Source organism: Pituophis catenifer, unplaced genomic scaffold (assembly GCF_029215685.1).
Source record: "Pituophis catenifer annectens isolate HBS135680 unplaced genomic scaffold, rPitCat1.0.hap2 SCAF_1, whole genome shotgun sequence".
Lineage (NCBI taxonomy): Eukaryota > Metazoa > Chordata > Lepidosauria > Squamata > Colubridae > Pituophis > Pituophis catenifer.
This window is the reverse complement of record NW_027256881.1, coordinates 152899142-152924446: the sequence shown is the minus strand read 5'-3', so window position 1 is coordinate 152924446 and position 25305 is coordinate 152899142. Positions and strand designations below refer to the sequence as shown.

The 25305-nt window shown below is 38.8% G+C and overlaps 1 protein-coding gene across 1 annotated transcript in view; it reads left to right on the top strand.

Annotated features, from left to right (window-relative positions):
- The window catches only part of KIF16B (kinesin family member 16B), a 135752-nt gene that overhangs the window by 89457 nt on the left and 20990 nt on the right, over positions 1 to 25305 (top strand). Inside the window, exons 24-25 of the mRNA XM_070933062.1 lie at positions 1552 to 1674; positions 3150 to 3239. Of these exons, the coding sequence (XP_070789163.1) occupies positions 1552 to 1674; positions 3150 to 3239 (213 nt within the window). The remainder of the gene's footprint in view (positions 1 to 1551; positions 1675 to 3149; positions 3240 to 25305) is intronic.

Below are 25305 nucleotides of genomic sequence, written 5' to 3'. Positions count from 1 at the left end.
TATAAACATTTCAGTGACATCTAATTTTAGTAAACTGTCAGTGATGGCTACTGCTCTAGACAATAAATACAGAAAATGACTATATAATTTCTTTGGTTTTGATCTTGCCCCTGGATTTCAAACATAAGCTTTTGCAATAAATGTTTAATGGGAAGCTTGTCTCTGTATTCTTTTGTATTCATGAACAATTTGGGTAAACTGTATAATATCTGAAAAAAATATAAAGATTCCATTCATCAGATCCTCTGGTTCACTATTAGATTCAAAGTTAGGAATATATGGAGCTTGATCTGCAGAGGCTGTATGATTTTTGTTGTTTGCTATATGATGAAATATTATCAGAATGTTATTAAGTTACAAGATAACAAAGTGCTTTTTTTAAGGAATAAAATATTTGCAAAATTTCCAGATTACTAAAAGTGTTGCTTGATATCTATTACATACTAAAATTTCTTTCTATTCATAAAAAACTTGTTTCTGATCTTAAAAACTTTTGATTGTAAATTGTACCCATAGCTATTCTACACAAGGAAGTTCCTCTTTTATCTATAGCACAGTAGTGGCCAAAATTGTAGAAATCTTTTGGAAAAAGTATATTTTTGAGGTTTGATGGCTAATAACATCACCTTTATTTGGAGTTTAATATAATCATATTCCACTGCTGGAATGGACTGGGAATAGCCCAAATCTTAACCCAATTGAAAATCTATGGAGCCGACTAAAGAAACTTGTTAGTCAGAAGTGACCCAGCAATAAAACCTAGTTAATAGAAGCAATCATTCAACCTTGGTTTCACATTATAACAGCTGCAGAACTAAAAGACTTGGTTCACTCCATGGGAAAACGTTGTAAGGCCGTAATTCATGCTAAAGGTTACCCAACTATTAACTGACATGGTGATAATTTTTGTATATCTCATTTTTTCCACATGTTTCACATCTCTTCTTTATACTGTAACTGCTATTCTAATAGCAAATCCTTCATAAAGTTATTGCATTACATTCTTGATTAAGTTATCTTTCCATTGATATATAATTTTATGATACTACTCCAAAAAAAGTGGTGTGATTAGCTAGTTTTAGATAATATACTTTTCCCAAAAGGTTTCCAAAATTTTGGCCACTACTGTAGTTGAGGTCCAGTAGAGTTCACGTTATCCAGTTTTCTCCAGTTCTTCCTTTTCTCCCATCTCCTTCTGTTTTCAGAAGGTTGCCCAATCTCCAGAACAGAAAGAAGAACTTTGTCTCCTTCTACTGGTGGGGTTATATTATTAATGCAATTTCTGCTGTGCAAAGTGTAGATACAAGCCTTTTACTTCTACTGAAGTTACATAAAGCATAACGACACATTTTGCAGTGGTATTCTTCAGTAGCTATTCTATATTTGAAAGTAATGTTGACCATTCATGAGAGAACTATTCTTTACTATAACATAAATCCTTAATTATCTAACTAAACGTTATTTTTTTCTATTAAATAACATTCTGGTTTCAAGCAATGCTATTTATGAAATGATGCAGTATTTAATTTCCTTTTAATATTCATTTGATAGCGCATGTTCTGTCGCCCTGTTAAAACAAATCCAGATGACGTAAAGAATCCAGTTAAAATTAGCATCCCACGTTATGTCCTTTGTGGGCAGGGAAAGGATGAGCATTATGAATATGAAATCAAGGTAAGATATTTAAATATTTTTATTTTTGTTGGCATGCATTATTTGTCTACATATGGAATATTTGCATGTTTTATATCTTCTTATGGAAAAGGTTCAGTTTGGAAAACGAAGAGTGAGCTAGATTGTTACACATAATCGTCCTTTACTTTCTCTCTTTGCTCAGAGGGAGGGAGCATGACTATCAAGGAGTCATAACAGCAATCATAAACTGTGGGTCAGGACCCCTTCTGTTAGGAGATTTTGAGTTGTTTCTAGCATCCTATTGGAAAGCATTTCTACAAGACGTGGCACCAGTGTGGCCCAGCCAAATGTCATCTGCACATCTCAGAACACTGATTAGGACAGGTATGGAGGGAATGTTTTAAATAGTTGAAGTGGGAGACTAAAGAAGATACAAATATATAAACTTGACTAGTATAAGTAGAACTTCTAAGAAGTATTCTAAATATATATGCTAAGTATTAAGAATACTAAGTATATTGTAGGAAGGTAACAGCGTTCCCTGCATCTTGGCATATAGTCATACTGACCACGGAAGTTTCTTCAGACATCACTGGCTCCCTTGCCTAACAAACAGAGATGAGCATTGCCCCCCAGAGTTGGACATGACTGGGCAGGGAAAACCTTTACCTTTACTATAGTATAGAAGTTTGGTTTAATCCCAAGAATCTTGATAAACTGGGATAGTCTTTGACTTTATATTCTCCACTGTTTTACTCCACTGGGCTTATTGTATCATACCAGCTCTCTTGAAGTGATATCCAAAGTTGAGGAAGGATAGGATAGGATGGGATGGGATGGGATGATAAAAAATAACCATTATTGTTACTTTTTTCTGTGAACACATTGGCACACATTAAAAATGAAATTTTGATACCTGCTCTCAAAAGAAGATATATTTTTTCCAGAGGTGAAAATAAAAAGGAGATGAGACTGATGATAACAGCTTTGTAGCCTCTCATTGCATCCTAAACCTTTACTGCATGCTTCATGGCATCACACATGTTGCTAGAAGGCGCAATTCCTTCTTTCTTCATTGATAAACCTGTTGATAAGGCTGTTCACTTGCAAATACTTATTTGTTTAATCAGTTAATGCCTATGCTTTCCATTGTATGATCTAATACAGTAGTATTCCTATTCCACTTTGATTGCATAACTTATCCAGATAATTGGCACTCCACCATCTGGTTGAGGTAATGTTAAGTGATAGAAAGTCATGAAAATAGCTCTCCTTACAACAAATGTGCCCATAATTATAGAATTACCTCATGGGAAAATGACTTCCATGCTAATGCAATTACATATTCAGTGTCTCCCAGCAAACTGAAAATATTGGTTTATTTGGTCCAAGTCAAATTTTGGTGTGTGAGTAATCATGCTTAGTCAGGGAAAATTATCTATTATGAGAAGCCTTGTAATATAAACCTTTATGTTCCTTTTCTGTTAATTATATTGTTTACTTTTACAAAACAGATATCAGTCCTAGATGAGACATGGGCTATATTCAGGAGATATAGCCGCTTTAGGGAAATGCATCAGACATTAAAATTAAAATTTCCAGAGGTAAGTTACTAATTAATTTTAATATGTAAATGTATGATTATTTCCTTTTGGTTTATACCAATTGCAAATACTGGTGAATTTTCCTATTTAGTTTCTAAGAAACTATTACATTTGTGGCAGAAATTGTTGTGTACATTGGGGGGGGGGCGGGTTGGCAGTTTTTATTTTATGTTGATACTTACTTGGAAGACATTTTAAAAGGGATTGCTATGCTGTGTTTTGTGAGAAAAAATTCACCTCTTAGTTCCAAGATTTTCAGTCTTTATACGTTTCTTTGAAATTGTCAAACTTTTTTTTTACAAACTGTTTTTATGGGACCCTTCAGAGATCTTTTTGGAAAGTGATGAAATTAAATATGCTGTTTCACATTCATGGAAGTGAATTAAAGCCAGCAGAGTTTTCTGCCGCACTAAGTGGACACTTCTATATGTTGAAAAAAGGAGAGGCAATATTTTTCCTTTTCATTTGTTTCATTTCATCAACACCTCCACTAATTTTGTTCCCATCAATTTGGAGCCAAAGTCCTGATGCTCAAAAGACAGGAGAAATGGGCAGAATTTACCTTTCCACACCCCCGTGAAAATCCAAGGCACAGAGTTTTGTTCTGCACAGTTATGAATTGAAATCATTGCTTCTCTCTTGTTGTTACTCCATTTCTATATTTTATTGTCTTTCATCCTAAAAGTCTCCACGTATAATTTTATGGGATTCTGAATATGCAAATACACTTACTTCTTCAATTTATGACAGTTATAAACCAATTCTTTTTTGAAGGACCATCGTTTATCTTCCGTTCTATTCACACAGGTGCTTTATGAGATACATTAGGCCCAGAGCTAATGATCAGCTCACTTTTCAGATATGAGTACAGGAGCGGTGGAAGGAACATATCACCCCAGTCCAAAAGTAATTCTGTAATCATTACATTATATTAATAAATATAATTAAATTACATCTTTAATTGCAGGTCCTAAGGAAGAATATGTGTCCCATGATGCAACCTAGCCAGGGTATATTGTTATTTTCACATAGATTCTCTTTCCTATTCATCAGCATTACCCAAACATACATGGATAATATTTATATATATATTGAGGATAACAATTTATCCACCTAAACACTGCCATATCTTATTTTTGTCATTTATTGTGCATAATGTGCAAGTCAACTCTGTGTAAGTAGCAATATCTATTGTCCTGAGCTATCTGAAGTTAAAACAGCACACTTTTTCTTCATTAAAGTTAGGAAGGAAGGAAGGAAGGAAGGAAGGAAGGAAGGAAGGAAGGAAGGAAGGAAGGAAGGAAGGAAGGATGGATTTAAAGAAATGGCTTTTAATTTTTTTTACAAATATAAGCAGATTTATTTAGCCTCCACTCTCTTTGATATTACATTGCATAAATCACTTCTTCCCATATCTCAATGCTTATCTTCAATTCTTCAATTTCAAAATCTATTAACATTTCTGTCTAGTATCAGCAAAAATATTTATTTTTCCTAGAACTTTCCTAAAACGTATTTCTTAACCCTGATCAAATAGGTTAGCTTTATATTCCTTTCTTTGGCTCCTAATATTCTCAATCTTTGCTTCATTAAGATGCTGTCATAAGATTTGATCTCCATCAAAATTTTCTTTCTCCCATCTCAAGAGTATTTTTACGGCTTTAACAGCTCTCTTTTGTAAATCCAGTAATGAATCATTACCAGATCATTTTTCATCTCTTGGTTTATACTTTGTATTTCCACTTTAATTTCATTTCTGTCTTATGGTCCACAACTTCTATTTCATTTTCAGTATTTCTGCCTAGGTTGTTTTTTCTCTTCAATTCTGTCAATCAGTGAATTCTTTCAAATTATTCTCCATTACATCTTTCATTTCTTTTTTAAGATCTCTTTTAATTTGTGCATTTCTCAGAGCAAATATTGTTGCTGTCATTGTCTCTACAAGCTTCTTTCCCATTGCTTCAAAAATCCTTTGAAATGTCATTTTTGCAAGTGTCATTACTGGTCATCAAATTCAAAAAATAAGAAAGAGGTTTTTCTTTCCTTATTTGCAAGATCCGTCTTGGTTTCTCAGGAATTGCATATCATTAATTCCAACTAAACATTATATGTTGGATTGTGAATGTTTCCTGAATGCTTCAGAAGAAATACATCAGAGCTTGCATGAACACAGCACTTCTCTGCTGTTCATAAAAGCAGCAGCATCCTTTCTCAAATGAACATTAGAAAAGTGCTCTCTTTATATGTACAGATAATCCTTGCTTAGCAATCAAAATTCAGACTGGCAACTTGGGCTGTAAGGAGAAAACCATATGACTGCCACTAGGCTCACAATGGCTTTGTAATGGCTTTCAGTCATTAAGCAAAGTGACATGGTTATTAAGTGAAAAATCACTTGATTGTGACTTACAATTTTACTTCCATATTGTACAGTATTAACTCTGCAAGCAAAATGCATGCTGGTTGCAAACCAGCTGAATGGTGATCACATCACTGTGAGATTCTGCAGTGGTAAATGCAAGGATTGGTTTTCAAAAGTTATTTTTAGCATTGTACCTTTAGCACCTCGACTGTAAACCGAGGTTGTCCTCCACTTACGCCATAGTTGAGCCCAAAATTTCTGTTGCTAAATGAGACATTTATCAAGAGAGTTTTGCCCTGTTTTACAACAGTCGTTAAATTAACTGAATCACTGCAGTTCTTAAGTTAGTAACATGGTTTTTAAGTGAATCTGGCTTCCCCATTGACTTTGTTTGTCAGAAGGTCACAAAAGGTATCACATGACCCCAGGACACTGCAACTGTCATAAATATGAGTCAGTTGCCAAACGTCTGAATTTTGATCACATGATCATGAGGATGCTGCAACGATCATAAACTGAAAAATGGTCATAAGTCACTTTTTTCAATCCTGTTGTAACTTTGAATGGTCACTAAACAAACGAGGACTACCTGTAATAACTACTAACAATCTTTCCCTGAAGCAATCAGTAAGCAAGGACTACCTTTAATCCAAAGCATTTCTTCCTCATCATGTTTGAAGCATATGCATCTCTCTGAAGTGCAGACTAAGCTTCTTTTTGAGGTATTTCAGGAAGCCTGTCAACAACAATTATGAAGAAGTCACCCAATAGATTGACTTGCTTAGTTGTAAAAACAAACTATTGCTGTAAAGAATGTATGGCTAACCTGTTGAATTGGAACTCCATCAACTTTTAGAATTGGTCATGCATTACTCTTCTCTGATACAAACCAATTATCAGATTTGAAAGAATAAAGTATGCCAATTGTTAATATTGTATAATATTCTGTGAAAGTTTAGATTCTGTATATAAAGGCATATTGTTTAACCTGATTAGCAAAAAATGCAAGCTGACCTGAGCTGATAGTGTTTTAATCCTTTAGTGCCAGTCTTTATATCACGTAGTTGCACTACTACCATATGCTTCAATAAAGATTCTCATTTGATGTTCTAATACAGCCTCTTGGGATGGGGGTGTGAGACAATCCAAATTCTGAAAAATTATAGCATTTATTTTAGCAAGGCTGTGTTTCACATTTAACCTTACTGATTTTAATTTAAAGTTACACACGGTGTCTCTGCACCCCATTTTTAGAAGAATATACATTTATTTTTGGAGTGGGTAAAATCCTAACACTTTGAAAAAATGAACTGCTGTCCCCTTATAATCTAATTCTATTCATTTTTGCAATATACAGTATAATTTTGTTGAATCATGCACATAAATAAGATAGATAAATGAATTGAAATGGATACCAAATTAATGCATTTAATCAAAATAGGGACATCCTAATATGATTGTACTTGAGATATCATAGATATAGGCACTAATCACTGAATACACTATTAATTATACATTGGACGTTTAACCATAACTAGTTATATATCGGGCACCTTAAATGCTCAGTATTTTTTGACCTTCTAGAATCACTACTAAAGCACTGGATACACTACTAATTATGCTTTGGGCATTTAACTACAACTAGTTATATACTGAGCACCTCAGTATTTCTTGACCTTCTAGTATTTGATATAACAATGATGTTTCACAATATAATTCCACTGCCAAAAGATTAGTGTGTACTGTTACCATAAAATTAAAATTTCAAATAGGGTGAGCTACATATAAAAATGAATAATATAAGGGAGAAAATTGAGATTATGTTAATTATTGTTTCTAAGGATGCACACTGCCATCCTCTAAATAAATAATTTAGTGAGTCAGTGAGTGTCTTGTCTTTAATATGCCTATTTCTTTTTTCAGTTGAGGTGTAATGAAATATGTAGAGAAGTTAAAAGTCTAGAACAGCCTGCCCACAAATTTAGTTTAAATATGCTAGTAATTATTTGCATAAATCTCATAGCGTTTTGAAAGAACTTTAGTTTTGGAGTTGCTTATCTTATGTTTGCAGTAAGTTTCTGTCCTATGGATCCCTAGATAACAAGGGTTGCATATGTTTATGAATATTTTTCTCGGCAGCCCATTCAGATTATTCTCTAAATATGGTGCACAATTTTAAAAGATTAAGTTTGAAGACTGAAATTAAGAGTTTTATTCTATGTTTTATTTTTATTATTTATTTATTTATTTTATTCAATTTATATCCCACCCTTCTCCAAGTGGACTCAGGGCGGTGCACAGCCAGAACTAAAACACATATCAATACAAAATTTAAAATTATTAAAAGAATTAAATAACTGTGGCCCAAAAATTTAAAACATTGAAAACTAAAACTGATTTGACAATTTAAAAAGCTAAAAAACTAAAAAAAAAAAAGGGTTCACACCAGCCCTGCTTGATGGAAAAGAAAAGTTTTTAGGGCACGACGAAAAACCCGGAGATCCGATATCCTTCGTATCTCCGGGGGCAAATCGTTCCAGAAGGCAGGAGCTGCTACAGAGAAGGCCCTCCCCCTGGGGTCGCCAGCCGACATTGCCTGGCTGACGGCACCCTGAGGAGTCCCTCTCTGTGGGAGCGTACTGGTCGGTGGGAGGCTATCGGCGGCAGAAGGCGGTCCCACAAATACCCAGGTCCCATGCCATGGAACGCTTTAAAAGTGGTGACCAACACCTTGAAGCGCACCTGGAAGACCACTGGAAGCCAATGCAGCTCACGCAGGAGAGGCGTCACATGGGAGCAGCCCCTTGCTCCCATAATTCCCCGCGCGGCCGCATTCTGCACCAGTTGGAGCCTCCGGGTGCTCCTCAAGGGGAGCCCCATGTAGAGAGCATTGCAGTAGTCCAGGCGGGAAGTGACGAGTGCCTGAGTGACTGTGCATAGGGAGTCCCAATCCAGAAAGGGACGCAACTGGCGAATCAGGCGGACCTGATAAAAAGCCCCCCTGGCCAGGGCCGTCACATGCTCTTCTAAAGACAGCCGTGCATCCAGGAGGACACCCAAGTTGAGAGCCCTATCCGTGGGGGCCAGTAACTCGCCCCCAATAGCCAGCGATGGCACCAGCTGGCTATATCGGGACGCCAGAGGCCACAGCCACTCGGTCTTGGAAGGGTTGAGTCGAAGCCTGTTACTCCCCATCCAGGTCCGCACGGCCTCCAGGCACCGGGACATCACTTCAAGGGCATCGTTGGGATTGCCTGGGGTGGAGATGTACAGCTGAGTATCATCATCGTACTGATGGAACTCCACCCCAAAGCCACGGATGATCTCGCCCAGCGGCTTCACATAAATGTTGAACAGAAGGGGCGAGAGGACTGACCCCTGCGGCACCCCACAAACAAGGCGCCTTGGGGTCGACCTCTGCCCCCCTGCCGACACCGACTGCTACCGGTCGGAGAGATAGGAGGAGAACCACCACAAAACAGTGCCCCCCACTTCCAACCCCTCCAACCGGCGCAGCAGGATACCATGGTCGATGGTATCAAAAGCCGCTGAGAGATCTAACAGGACCAGGATAGAGGAGCAACCCCTATCCCGAGCCCTCCAGAGATCATCCACCAACGTGACCAATGCCGTTTCTGTGCTGTGCCCAAGCCTGAAGCCGGACTGGAGTGGATCCAGATAGACAGCTTCATCCAGGTACCCAGGAAGCTATTGCGCCACCACACTCTCAACAACCTCGCCAAGAAGGGAAGGTTGGAGACCGGATGATAGTTAGCCAAAACAGCCGGATCCAGAGCAGGCTTCTTGAGGAGGGGCCTCACCACCGCCTCTTTCAAGGTGGATGGCAAGACACCCTCACTCAAGGAAGCGTTGATAATCCCCTGGAGCCAGCCTCGCGTAACCTCCCGGGTGGCCAGCACCAACCAGGAGTGACATGGGTCCAATAAACATGTCACGTTCAGCCGCCTCAATATCCTGTCCACGTCCTCAGGAGCAACAGGGTCGAACCCCTCCCAAATGGCAGTCCCAAGACCGGCACCCATCATCCCGTCTGTACCTACCCAATCAGAGACCAAGCCTTCCCGAATCTGAGTGATTTTATCGTGCAGATACTGAACAAAATCCTCGGCACAACCCTGCAAGGGATCCTCCCGCACTCCCAGATGGAAAAGGGAGCGGGTCACCCTAAAAAGGGCGGCCGGGCGGTTATCTGCCGACGTGATAAGAGTGGAAAAATAGTTACATTTTGCCACTTTTATCGCCACTAGGTAGGTCTTAATATGAGACGTTACCAATGTTCGGTCGGATTCGGAGCGACTAGATCTCCAACTGCTCTCTAGACATCTTTTCCGGCGCTTCATCTCCCTCAGCTCCTCGGAGAACCAAGGAGCCAGGTAGACTCGGCGACGGGTCAGAGGTCGCACAGGCACGACTCGGTCCAAAGCGTCAGTGGCCCCCCTATCCCAGGCAGCCACCAGCTCCTCAGCCGAGCTGCGAGTCAGAGCCTCAGGAAGTGGCCCAAGCTCCATCTGGAACCTATCAGGATCCATCAGGCGCCTGGGGTGGAACCATCTGGTCTGTTCCGCCTCCCTACGGTGGGGTGTGGCGGTTAGAAAGTCAAGCCTAAGAAGGGAATGATCCGACCATGACAAGGGCTCAATCACTAACTCCCCTATCTCGAGATCATTCATCCATTGTCCAGAGACAAAAATCAAGTCCAGAGTGTGTCCTCCCATGTGAGTGGGTCCATGAATTAATTGGGTCAGCTCCATGGCTGTCATGGAAGCCATGAACTCCTGGGCCACTTCAGACGCTTCGCCGACAGACGGCAGGTTAAAGTCCCCCATGACCATAAGCCTGGGGGTCTCCACTGCCACCTCGGCAATCATGTTGAGGAGCTCAGGCAGGGCCGCCAACATGTGGCAGGGAGCCAGGTACGTAATCAGCAAGCCCATCTGCCTCCCTTGTCCCCACTTCACAAGGAGGGACTCACATCTGGCTATCTGAGGCACAGTGGCCTCCCTTGGGGTGAGACTTTCCTTTACTAGAACCGCCACCCCCCCACCCCTCCCCTGAGACCTCGGCTGATGGAATGCATAGAAACCTGGAGGGCACATCTCAACGAGGGGGACCCCCCCTCCTGGCCCAACCAGGTCTCCGTAATGCCTACCAGGTCCGCACCCCCCTCCTGAACCAGATCACAAATGAGGGGGGCTTTATTTACCACGGACCTGGCATTGCACAACATCAACCGAAGGCCCCGGGCCTGAGGATCTGAACAACCCAGGGTGCGAGATGAGCATTGAGGGCCGGAGCACGCAATCGCTCGCAGACAGCGAGTGCACCCTCCCCTAACACGATATGGCCCCCTGCTCCCGCTGCCCCTCCCACCCACAATGCTGATGGAAACACCCTCCCCACTATAGGAACTAGCCCCCCCCAGGCCCCTCCGACACTAGTGGGTTACCTCCCAAACCCACCCCGGTCGTTGTATTCTCCCTCCCACCCCTTAAAAAACTAATTAAAAATGCATACAAAGAACTCTTAAAATCCCCAACGCCTTCGTGCCACCTCTCAGGATCCCAGGACCCGTCTTTGAGGTATCTCTTGGCAAGGCCAGTGGGCCACTTCCAGGAATGGGGGATATTCCTTAAAGCCCATAAGTCTGATCTTGAATATAATTGTGGAGCCATAGACAGCCATGGAGGAGGGTGCGAAGAATGGCAAACAGGAGATGTTAATCATGGGCTAGAACTGGCCAAGGTTCTCCCAAACATCGGGAACTTCCGTGCCCAGGCGTCCCCTCACAACGCCTGGGTGAGGCAAAGCTGGTAACCACCGTCATCCTCTCACCACGACGGCGTCCCGAAGTCCACTGGGAGTTCTGTCCGGTGGTATTCTTGGCCATTTACAGAGCTCCCACCCCTGCAAGGCCGGTTCGGTGTCCTAGAACCACCACTTTCCTCTCACTGCAATGGGAATCCCCACCCAAGACAAGCCAATTCCATGAGGGAGAAAAAAACAGTGCCTTCCCAGCCGTCCAAGTCCAAGTCCCAGCTCACTGATTGCTGGTCCTGGGCGGGGTCCCCAGATGGAACTAGGGGCCCAGGGTTCAGTAGCCCTCTCGGGGGGGGGGTAGAGAAGTCATATAGGGTTAATACCCCAAGGACCCCTCATGCCCAGGGAGTGCCCAGAAGAAGCAATAGGCACAACCGATGTGGCTCCAGCTTGTAGTCCCGGCAGCAACCAGCAGAGAGCAGAGGTGGTCCCTTTTATGTGCCATGGGTACAGCAGGTCTCGTCAACGCCATCGGACTAGTGGAGTAAGACCCGAGCCAGCGAGCCACTTCCAACTCCAACTCCCTTCGGCTCAGCCACTCCGGCTCTCGCCCCCTTCGTCCAACCGGCCTGGGACCTCCCAGACTTCCCAGGTGATCCTCTCCGACACTCCTGGAGAGGGCCCGCGCCGACCTCGCTCCTCAGCCTTTCAACGACCCGGCTCGCTGACTCCGCCGCTCCAGCCTCTCCAGGGCCTCGCAGCTCCATCGCTGACTGCCAAAATCCATTGCCGAGAGGCCAGATGCCATTTGCAACTCGCCGAGCCCCGCCGCAGCCATCGGTCTCGCCCTCGCCCTCACCCTCGCCAGGCAGCAACAGCGAGCCGGTTCCAGGACTCATGATGACCCTCCGGTCCGCTGGTAAATCATCTCACCGCCCATGTCGGGGGGATAATAAACAACACCCCCCCCAACAGCCCTATTTTAGCCAGAAATCACTCACCCTCGGCAGAGGCTCAACATGCAGCAGCCATCTTGAAGGCGGAACCTTCAAGTATGTGAAGAGGTTGTTGTGAAGAGGTTGTTTTATTAGTTTTATTCACATCTGTTTTGGGTACTGTGAGGAATAATATATTTACCTGAAATGAAGATGTTTTCAAATTTAAGATAATTCCCTATAACAGAAAGAATAGGTTATTTATACTGTCTATCAACAACTGTCTTGTAAAATGGATAGTTTATACATTTAGCCAACTTAGTATTTTTAGCTCTATTTCAAACCAGTCCTGGTAAGGTTGACAACTGCATAAATATGTGTGAGAGAGACACTTGAGTGTATGTAAGTGATTAGACATATCAGAAGATAATCTGCAAACAAGTAAAGGCAAGAGCCAGAACTAGATTAGTAATAGCTGAATTCACATATTTCAGTTAGAATTAATTGCCAGTAAGATAAACCATTTTTGAAACTGATTTCCTGTGCCTCTATACATACTGAAATAATTATGCCACATACACACAGGCTTCTCTCTTTCTACATACAGCAGAAGCAACCCTCAAGAAGTAGGATCAAGATGAGATTAAGGGAGAGGGGAGCTGCACTGGAAAGTAAAAAAAAAAAAAAGGGGGAAAAGAGAGAACAAAACCAGATGGAGGGGAAGGAAAGGGAAGGGAATAATTGAATGGAAAGGATGGAGGGAAAAAACCCCTAGTTGCTTTCCATGTGTTGAACAGGATAGAGGAAAGGTCATTGCCATTGCTTTTTTGGAGTCTAATAAAATGTGTTTAATATGCAAAGTTGTGGATCTTAAGTTTCAAGACAGGCATTGATTGGGAATACCTACTTCTGTTTTGGGTATTTTCAAATGTACATTACTCACATCTTCTGTTTATCAAGTAATTTTATGATTGATTTAGGCATTCTTTTCACTGAAACATTCCTGGAAATGAAGTATCTTGAAACCTTCTATTGTCATTTTAGTGATTTTTGTTGTTGGTGGTGTTACATTAGTCAGGCTTTTTCTGTTCTTTCAGGTACCACTATTACATGAGATCTAAGAGTCAGCAAAATATATGCAGTTTATAGAGCAACTCCTGTCTGAAAAATAAACTGCCATTCACAAATTTGGATAAAGCACTTAGTCCCCACCAATTGATTGCCATTTCTAATGCAAACAAGGCAGCGTGTCTTAAGTTTGTTTTCATTGCTGAAAAGAAACAGCTTAGATCATAATTTGTTAGAACTTTTATTCAGAAACCAATTTGTATTTTTAACAGTCTTTTCTCTATAATTTGTAGTTGTGTTATCAATTTTTCAAGCAAAAATTATTCAATTAAGAGCCGAGAGAGAGAGAGACCAAATGTGTTCCACACCATATTTGGAATTCTTTGATAAATTTTGCAATTCCAAAAGATATTCTAATTTCTTGCAGGCGTTTTTGTTAAAGAAACACTGATAAATATAATACACCTAACCTCCCATAAAATGGACAATTATCTGTCCTAGTTTCATGTCCAATAATAGATTCTGGATTAATGTGGTGATTCTGCATTCCATTAGCAACTCTGGCATTGATAGAATCTCGTAATCCAAGTTCCAAGTGGGACAATGACTGTGTTAGCAGTTGCCTCCAACGGGAATTTTCCTGCTGCAGAAAATTCAGCTGAGGAATATCTGGGAGCAACATCTCTTTTCTATGAGAAAAAGCATTGATATAATTTGAATTAGATTTACTTCTGAGAAATGCTAATATTGAAAGTTTATCAAGCGTAAATCTTGGTAATGATGAGATGAAAGCATTTTTTCATTCCTGAATTCCCACAATCTAGAATAGCAACTATCACATAAATGAATAAGCAATCCTAACATTGACCCTAACCCTCAGTTTGGTATGAATCAACAATACTTTTAGATAATTCAAGCAATACAATGAAAAAGAAAAGGTAATGTTAAATTGGCATTTATGTTTTATATTTAAATATTTTAACTATAAAATATAAGGTGATTAAGGATTTACTGAACACAATGAAAATGTCTTTTCTTTTTGAACCAATCTTCTATTGTATTTCTTTTTATTTAATATTTTATTTTTTTTCCCCAAAACAAAAAAGACTAAGAAGGAAAAAGGGGAAAAATCTGTCTTATATTTTATACTTATCAACAGTCAATGAGTTCCTTTCTGTAATATAAACTATTAAATATATTATTATAAGATATCCCAGAATCTCTGTCATAATAACATATATTGCTGCAACTGTTGTGATTTTCTATTAATAATTTCTTTAAAAAGCTTCCCGAACCAGGATTGTGCAATATTACCTTTCCAATGTTGCAACCAATACATAAGATATCCTGATAACAATCAAGATCTATTTCTTTTTCTGCAGATGTAACTCATTGATTGTTCCTAAAGTCTAGCTGATTCAATCTTGCTAGGGTTGGCATTCTCTAGGTGCCTTCAGTTAAACAATGTTATCTATTGTAACCCCAGGAGTGACCTTCTCAGTGGTGGGCTTCAGATCCTTTAGCAATGGGTTCGCTGCCCTGTTGCTGGGTGGGCGTGGTCATGGTGGGCGTGGCCTAGTTGGCTGCCTGCATCATGGTTCCGGAGGCTTTCCTCGAGCCTCCAGGAGGGTGAAACTGCTTCCCCTGGACTCCGGAGGCCGGAAACAGGCTTCCGGAACTTCTGGACTTCCGGAACTTCCGGGAGACCCATTTTTTCGCCCTCCTCAGGCTCCGATGGCTTTCCTTGAGCCTCCAGGAGGGCGAAAACAGTTTCCGGAAACAGACTTCCAGAACATCCTGTAGGCCCGTTTTTTGCCCTCCCAGACCTCCACATGGCCCCTGCATTTACCTGGAATGATGAATGGGCCACATGGAGACTCCTAGGAGGGGGGAGGGGCCATCCAGGGGTGGCATTTGGGGGTTCGCCGAACCCCGGAGATCCTTGGCGAGAGGATCGCCCAAACCTTGCCGAACCCCCAAGAGCCCACCCCTGCCCTTTGGAATGAGATTTGGATAGCCCCCCTTTGCTATTGTTTAGAAGAGTTTTGAAGATTAGGCCTTTGGCAAGGGAGAGAGAGAGAGAGAGACCCCTCACTTCATTTCATCCGATCGGTTGTGCATACTTACCATCTTTTATATTTTTTGAGTTTTATTGATTTTATTTAATTTTTATGTTTGATTGTTGTGAGCCACCCAGAGTTGTTGGGCAGTATACTATAACAATAAGAGGATGTAGCATAGAAGACCTATGGAGAAATTGGAGAAGATCACAAAATATCAAGATCTTAACATTGAAATGAAAGATTATGGCATAATCTGGCTGCGATGGTCCCAATGGTTATCGATACTCTCAGTGCCATACCAAAAAATCTTGGGTGGCACTTAGAAGCTCTGCACACTGACATTTCCATCTATCCATTACAAAAAGCTACACTACTGGGATCCATGCATATACTATGCCAATACATTACAACATCCTATATTATCAGGAAGAACTTTATGCATATGAAAGCCAACACCAGCTAAAGAACTTACAACTGTGACTTCAAATTGATGTGTACAGATAGTAATTATAATCATACTACTAGTGGTAGTAGAAATAGTAATAAACTCCAAGAGAAAGAAGACCAACTTGAACATAGTTTGGATTGATTACAACTCCTTGGATAATTGTGCCCAGGCATCAGTAAAAACATCAGAAGCTTTGTGCAGAGATCAATGGCACAACACATGACACAGTTGCTGGTCATTGTTGATAGATTGGAAGAGGCTAATATCAAGAAGACTCACTATTACCACTAGTGTTTGTTATTGCATTGATTCCTCTATCAACAATACTAAAAAGGTCAGGCCATGGATATACCACTTCACATGGCAGTTTAAAGCTGTATGGAAATACAACATGTGAAATAGAATCACTATTCAATACTGTCAATGGTCATAACTCGAGGACTACCTGTATGCAATAAAGCTGCTTAAATTCCATTAATGTTCAAGATATTCATAAGATCTGTTGCCAATACAATCATAATATAAACATTACAGAGCGGCATTTTTATTGGGTGCCTTCAGCAACAATCTGAACTGATGGAAAAGTAATCTCCCACCCCCCTCCCCATAAATGGTTATTATTGAACTATTCAACTCAGTGGAAATTTAATATCCTTTCCATCCCACATTTGTCCTGATGTCCCAGAAAAAGTGAGGTGAAAACCCTGACCAGATGTGCATATGGTATCTGCAAATAATAATAGCTCACAACTTATCAGTTGATAAGAAATCGCATAATAGATCTTCAGAGTTAACTTGATAAAATCTAAACTACTTGCAGAGTCCATGGATAGCTTGTGGGAATGCATACTGTGCTGTCATTTTATGTATTAAGTTTCGACTCATGCCCCTGATACTTCATAGTTTATCTGACTGTTGCCAGCTTACTTTAATAAGCAACTAGTGATACTGCTAATTTTGCCTAACTGACATTCCTTTTTTATTAGTTTATAATATAAAATACAAGAAAATAATGGGAAAATAAGGAAGAGAGAAGGGAAGGGAAAAGTGTAAGGAAAATGGAAAAAAGAAAGAAAAGGCATTGACTTCCGAATCCCTTTGGTGCAGTAGAATTGTATCAAAACTCAACTTTTTTTGTTTACATAGTAGTATAAACTAGCAATTTCTATAACAACAAACCTAGTTAATTGGTAAAGCCCAATATCAAAATTTCATTTTTCCCCCCATCTCAAGCACAAAGTCCAGAAGCAGTTTCGAAGCAGAAACAAAAGTAATTGTGTTTTTTCTTTAATCAGAGCAATCAATTTAGCAATTTCTGCTAACTTCCACCAACTCTTGCAGCCATTCGTGCATTGTGGGAATCAAAGTGCCCTTCCATGTTTGTGCATAAATCTTGCTGCCGTCAACATATATAACATCAAAGTTCCAATATTTTTCTCAAGTCTTCTCCATTAAACCCAAAAGGACAGTTTCTGGTTTTATCTTTATATTCACTTTGAGAATCTTCTGTATTAAGATGTGAATCCTACTCCAATATTTCTTTGTTTTGTCACATATCCACCATAAATAAAAGGTCTCTTATTTACATTTCCAACATTCATTTGGAATATCTTTATACATTTTTGACAATTTATCTGGTGTTAAATATCAATGATACGTCACCTTATAAAAGTTTTCTTTTAGTTTATAATTTAATGTAAATGTTGGACTTTTGTCCACAGGTTCTACCATTGTTCAAGCATAACATTATATACAAAGTTCCTTGCCCACTGAATCATGCAGTGCTTCACATATTCCTTTGCCAAATTCAGATTCAATAATGATTTATAGACCTCGACAATAATATGTTATCACTACCACGCAATAAAATTTCCAATTCATTTTTCACAAAGTCTAAGCCATAACTCCTTTTGCCTGATTTAAATATTTCTTTCAATTGTAAATATGTAAACCAATGGCAGACACATCCTTCTGATTCTAACTCCTCTTTAGATTTGAGGATAAGATCACCAAAATTAAAAGAGATTATTTGACCATAAGTCCATCAGTTTGGATTTGCCATCATTTCTTTTTTAAAAAGCTTCCTGAGGGGACACCCATCTTCACAGAAAACCTTGTTTTATACTTATTCCAAACTATTAAGATGTCATGTCTAACAAAATTATTATTAAAATCAACATTTACTTTAATCTAGTCATACCATAAATAGCTGTGCCATCATGGCCCTCTAGATCATGGGTGTCAATCTCAATCATGTCACGTGACATATCGTGATGTTTTTTGCCTTTGTGGAGCCAGGTTGGTGTGGCCTGCATGTGACGCATCCGGCCCGTGGGCCATCCATTTGACACCCCTGTTCTAGATCAAGTAGATTCTTATTCTGGAGACTCACCTACTTTTTTAGACCAAACAACAAGTACCAAAATACAATTTCGAATCTGGTAAATCCAAACCTCTTTTTTCCTTAACATCTTGCAGTAGTTTATATTTAATTCTTGGGGGTTTTTTCCTTGCCATATAAACTGAGAAATATCCATCTGCCATTGTTTAAATGGAGTATCACTAAGTGATGTTCCTAATATTAAATTGTGTTATTATAGATCTGTGGTTTGTCTTCTAAACCAATTCTTTCTAAAGTAAATTTGAACTAACCATCGTGACGTTTACGTATTTTGAATTAGCATGGATCTTTGTTCCTAAAATGGTTTTAAAATAAAATACTACTGCAGAAGATAAACTTCTGACAATCATTTGTAACCAGCATTTTCATATTCCCAGTATTTAACTTCTGCTTGAGTTCTGTGGTTGCAGGTAATTTTTGTCCTTCTTTCCAGCTCCTATTCCAATCTTCTTGAGAATTAGTTGGCAATATTCTAAATATGGCTCTTGACAGTGCTTTATACGTATTTTATCATTAGCTGCACATTCCAAGTTCAGACTATAAATGAATTTGCGATGCATAAACGTACATTTCTTGCCCATAGAAAATAAAAGTACCTTAATTAAGAGCAGTTTTTAAAACTCAAGCTCTAAAAACATACTCAGACTGATTGAATCCTCCCTTAAGGTTCTTTTCTTTTGTTTAATTTTCCAGATTGACCTTTCACCTCTCTACAGATTATAGAAACCATAGCTGTAATTGCTTCTCTTTCCACCTGTTTTAAGGATCAAAATGCCTCGAGTATCTATCTTGGTTATTCATTTCTACTCTAACTACTCTTCCTTTCATTAGCCCCTAATTCAGGCAACAGGAGCATGTGTGAGTTTTATACATAAGGAAGGGAACAGTCATTTTTCTTCTTGCTTTTCATATGAGAAAAGACAAGGCTGTCTGCTGTTGTGGGGTGGGGAGGCTTCCTCTCTTCCTAGCAAGTCTTCAGTTCATTGTAAACTTTGTTTTTTTTTAAAAAAAAAAAAATATTTATTTAAAGAGCCTCCCCAAATAGAGGAGTCTCCTGTTTCAGACAGCCATCTCTACAAAAGGAGAATGACAAGAATAGTGATCAAGGATAGAAAAACGGCATACTTGAGCGCCCTCCTCAAGTTTTCAACTTAAATATGTTTCAGACACTTGGTGATTTTTTTAGAAGAGTTATAGTCTGGTTTATTGAAGACTATCCACTAAATCACACATTCTGACACCATGTTTTTTGTGCTAAAAATTAATGGATGATAATCTGTCTGTTAAAGCTCAGACTTGGAAGTTCAGAATGAATTTTTTTTCATTGGATCAGCCATTGAAAATGTACTACTGACTATATAGGAATGCATTTTTTCTTCTTTTCATTTTTTAAAAAAACATTCAAATGAAGCACTGTCAAGATAAAGAATTCAAATATCCAAATTAGATGCATTAAATGTATTTCATTATTTTTTATTTCTTTAATTTGTATACTGCCAAAATCTTAGAAAGTAGCTGGCTTGCCTTTCATATTTGTGTTTTCAGGCTGAATGAAAGACAATATTATAAACAATTTGGACTATTTTACAATGGTTCTTTCCACCTCGATTTCTTCCATGCATTGTGATATTAATGTTTGTTCCTTAGTTTACTTCATAAAAGATACTCACTGTTTAGATCATTTGATTAATTCAAAGATGCTATTAGGATAGTGCACACTTCAGCTTTGAAGGCTAAAAGATACATGAGAGCATATAGAGGTACATATAAAGCAAGGGTATGTCAACCCATGGTTTGGTCTAATTCTTGTGAACTAGTTCTTCATCTTTCAAGGAAAAGACAGATGCCCAGTGGACTGAGATTGAGCAAAGAGCTCATAACCCCCAACCAGAGGCCTGGGCTGTGCCTTCTATATTTTTGCTGCTTGCATCCCATTGACTACATTCTATTCAGCCAGGGTATTTGCTCCTTGCTGCTGTGATGCAAAAATCAAGTTTCTTTATTTCCCTGCTTAAACTTAAGATCTGGAGGCTGGCAGAGATGACTGCTTGAAGTTGAATCCAGAGGTACCTAGTAGGATTGGATGAGGGCTAGCGTGGCAGCATAGCTTGATCAGGTAAGGAAGCAGACAAGTACTGAGGAAGAATTATTTAATTATGGTTCCTCCACCCCTTCTCTTTAGCAGACCCTCCCTTGCAGAGGACTTAAAGGGGAAGAGGAGAGAAAGTTTGGTGTGGTTAAAGTGCTGGCCTAGAAAACCAGGAGATTGTGCTTTCTAGTTTCACCTTCATTATGAAAACTGGCTGGGTGACTTTGGCCCAGTCACTCACTCTCAACTGAACCCCTCTGACGGGGTTGTTGGGGAGAAAATAGGAGGAAGAAGGAGTATTAAGTATGTTTGCTACCTTGAGTTGCTTATAAAAGTAATTTTACATATTTATTTTTATTAAATTTAAATGCTACCCATCTCACTGCAGTAACTCTGGGCAGCTTACAGAATGATAAAAAAGTAAAAAAGATCGTACAAAACAATTAAAATTAAGATGATTAAATTAAACAGGAAAACAGGCAACAAGATGATAGAGATCTTTTCTCTATTCAGTCAACCACTCCCAGCATAAAGTGCCTCTGTTGATGCTTCAGGCCAACTGGCAGAGCCAGGTGTTAACACTCTTCCAGAAGGCCAGGAATATGGGGGGCAACCTCATCTCTACCAGAAGAATATTCCAAAGGACAAGGAACATAGCAGAAAAGGCTCTTCCTGGATCTTGCCAGTAGTAAAGATAAGGATTTTTAAAAATCTTATAAATAACTTCCCCACCAACCTCCTGCCATTCTCCATTTGCCTGTCTGCAGAATCTGTGCAACTTGTTTTATGGCGCTTCCAGCTTCCTTTTAATCCTACTGTCCCTAAAACAGCTCAAGGCACTAATGGGCACCAAAACACCTGAGAAACAGACAGAGGACAGCCAAAGATTAAATCTGCTCCTTGGCACTCTACAATTCAGTTTCCCAATTCTAAATAGAGGAAAGGGATAGAATTAGGAAAGCAGTTGTTCTCGACTTAACAACAGTTCATTTAATGACCGTTCAAAGTTACAACGGCACTGAAAAAAGTGACATGACCATTTTTCACACTTATCTTTACAGCATCCCATGGTCACGTGATTTACATACAAATGTTTGACAACTGGTTCATATTTATGACAGTTGCACTGTCCCAGGGTCTTGTGATTACCTTTTGTGAACTTCTGACAAGCAAAGTCAATAGGGAAGCCAGATTCACTTGACAACCATGTTACTAACTTAACAACTGCAGTGATTCACTTAACAAGAGGGGCACAACAAATTGTAAAATGGGGCAAAACTCACTTAACAAATTTCTCACTTAGCAACATAAATTCTGGACTCAGTTGTGATCGTAAATGGAGGACTACCTGTATACCTCTATCACAGAGCACTAGCCTGCAGCTTCTTAAAGCAGCTGCATCTTTTCCTGGGATCACACTGCAGTCCTTTACAATTGCCACATTATGCCAGGAAAAAGTGCATTTGGTTTAAAGAGTTTGCAGACAGGTGTTCCATGCATGCCCATGTGTGCTCCAAAACATCTTATTACCTTTAAATTTGAAGCATTATGCAACTCTTAATTTGCTATCAGCATTTGTTTTAATGAATTAATAAATGTGCCCTGAGCCATCTTAATTTAAATGGATAATGCTTTTTAGAATAATTATGGATGAAAATTTACAATTTGAAAACAATTTTAAATGTTAATGCATTACATTTGCTACCTTTGTGCAATAAGTAAAGGACTAAAAGGTTTCTTTATAAGCTGAGAGCAACCATGCTGTTTACAAATGCTAGACTTACAGTTAAAGAGTATCCATGTTCCAAGCAGCTGTGTTTGCATTCTTCTCTGAACTTCTCTAAAAATATTTACCTTTAGACTGTATGTTTTTCTATGCTTGATTTCCTGCCTTAGGTGAAGCGATAGGTCATTTGAAAATTAATGAGAAATATTACAGGATAATGAAAACAGAAATAACTCCACAATACCTAAATATGCTTGACAGGGTTATTTTTAATCTTCTGGTGCAAAAGCACCTGAAGTTTGTATGCCATTTATACCCCAAAGAAAAATAAGTTGCTCTCTTTACCTCTATCCCATCTTAAATATCTTTCACATTCAGGGAGGAAATTTTTCACATTGCTCAAACAGAGGCAAACAATATTTAAAGGGCCAGATGCTGTGAGAATCCATTTATTCCTCACTGAGGTTGTCATCACTTTGAAATAGGCCATGTAAGGAAACAGGGACTACTGCAACTTTATTTTTCCAGGATATTATAACAGAATCTTGAAGACCTTGCAATTTCCTTCTTCTATCTCTGATTCTAAAGAGTGGATTATCTTAATTTCTTTCTCACTGCTCTCTTCCTTCCCAGGACAAAGTGTAGGTTTACTTAAGTATTCTTGCATTCTTTCTTCAAGATTTGCTCTGTACTGCTCTACAGAGTGAGAAGGTCTTTTGCCTTGTTTTAATAAGGAACCATGGAAACTACCACTATTAAAAATCAGTATTGTGATGAAGTTGCAAAAAGATCTGACTGTCCATATGCAAAGAAGGTATTGTTTATTCCTCTTGTGGAGTTTCATGATCAAAATCATTTTAAAGGTGGAACACACATTGATATAAATTGGCATTGCAATCTAAGATTTTGAGGCACTTGGACATTGGAAAAAAAAATCAGTTGTGAGGATGAAGATAATATGAATATATGTAAAATTACACTAGACACAAAATAGCTATAGAAAAAGTATAAGGAAAGTGTTGAGGGCAGCGTTTGTGCCTTCATGTCAGACAAGTCCTTGCTGTTTTCTTAACAGGATTTTTGGAAGTGGTTTGCCAATGGCTAGAGCTGAAGGAGAGAGACTGGTCCAAAGTAATCTAGCTGGCTTTGTAGTAAGACAAGAATAGAACTCATGGGCTTCCAGTTTTTAACTTAATTCTTTTAATCATTACACCATACAGGCTTTCTCAAGAAAAGGTAAGATAGAAAAAAGATTAAGTAAAAGACGATTTTTAAAAAAATCATAAATGTCAGATGAATACCTTCTAGGAAAAGATGGCTACTACAGAATAGAAAAAGATATTTCAGAAAGTATGTTTTTAGGATATATATAATTTTGGCCATAGGAGTTATTTAAAGTTTTGAAAATGAAATAAAGATATAGGAATGTATAACTGTTTGGGAATACAGAAGAAAAATGTGGTATTGTCTCCTGGGTAATTGGAGTCCCATTGCTTTGGCTCTCACTCTGTCATGTAAACACCTGTCTCTAGTTACCTACTGATGAATTTGTGAGAAGTTTTTACGGTTATTTGTCTAGCTTGTTTTTTAATTGTTAATTCTCATATCATAAGCTCTTGGGCATAGATTGAAAGATTCATCTTCAGAATTTACCTAAGTATTATAGTCATTGTGTGACAGAAACTATAGTTATATAACTGATTTAATTTTAAATATTTGTCTTAGGTGGTCATAATCTATATACTGCATTTTAATTTCTGCAGATTCTGATAATAAAAAGAAAAACTGCTAGAAAAAGAGTGCCAATGAAAATTATTGTAGTAGTCACATTCTTGTTAGCTAGCTGTAATGCTCTGTACTCAAGCTGTTTTTTCCCCTGTTGGGGCTTAAAGTGGCCAATTTAGATTTTCCCTTTGTGGGTTTACTCATGCAGCGTGACTTGTAATTAGATTTGTAATACCCAATTGTACAGTCTCACTGAGAAGGTCTGAGCATCTCTGAAACAGAGGTATGAGCAGCACCATTCCAAAATCTTTATATTTATTTCACTTCAGTTGAGGTGGACTTTTTTTTTCTGCTGAGGGTCATATTGCCACAGTTAGGCACCCCATCGCATGCAACAGTATATAGAACCAACCCCAAATGGAGGGGAATACCGTTTTTTCTCTATGTGTCACATTTTTATCTCTCTTTTTCACCATCTCTTTTGTTATTTTCTGAAAGCTTCATTGTCAGGCAATATAAGTGAAATGATTATAGCCACTTGTGCATTCATATTTCAAGGTAATATCTTTTTATATCTGTAAAGCAATCATGTCCACTTAGTTATTCACAATTTAATATTGTTTCATCATCTTGTACTTACATATATTTATTTATATGTTTATTTGATTCATGGTTGAAGCTCAAAAAGATAATAATAATATGGTATAGACCAAAAAAATCACAATAACAAATTAGATATCAGAAGGATTGAATTTAGTTAGAAATATTAATATCACAGTCTAACACAAAGTGTAATTATCCAAGCTTATGTGTAATTCATCTCCATTATCTTTTAACAACAGTCATGATTGAGTAGCATTTAGCAACTTTCCTAGAGTTTTCAGTAGATTGATTCTGTAATAAAAAGCAGATAACCTTAATTTCAGGCTAATCCATACATTTATCAAGGAGAGGGAACATTAACTGAGAGTACCAAGTCTAGTTTATGGAGCAGCACAGCAAGACATGTGAGGCTTTCTCAGTGGCCTCATTGAAGCATGGACGAAGTGCTCTAATATTATTCAGACTCCACGCAGCACACACTCAAGAATAAGTTGCAAAGTTTTGCTGATGTAAGTAGATGAGAGAGAATGGTGAAAAGATAATTGGGCATGGGCATTTATTATATGACACTTTTTGTATACCCTTTTTGTAGTTACACATATTAATGGCAATGTGTAATCATCGTACATATTTACCACAAAACCATGCCATAACTTTCCCTTCAGTGATCAGTCAGCTTGGATAACTTTATGTAATGTTCATTTGTTCATCCAATTTGTATGGTTGCCCGTCTCAACATGACTCTGTGCAGCAAATAAATTAAAAACAAATTTTAAAAACAAAAACAAATCATAGTAGGAAAATCAAAATGCGCACAGCAGTCAAGGAGCATGTTATGAATATGCCTTCAACTTTCTTGGAAACTTAA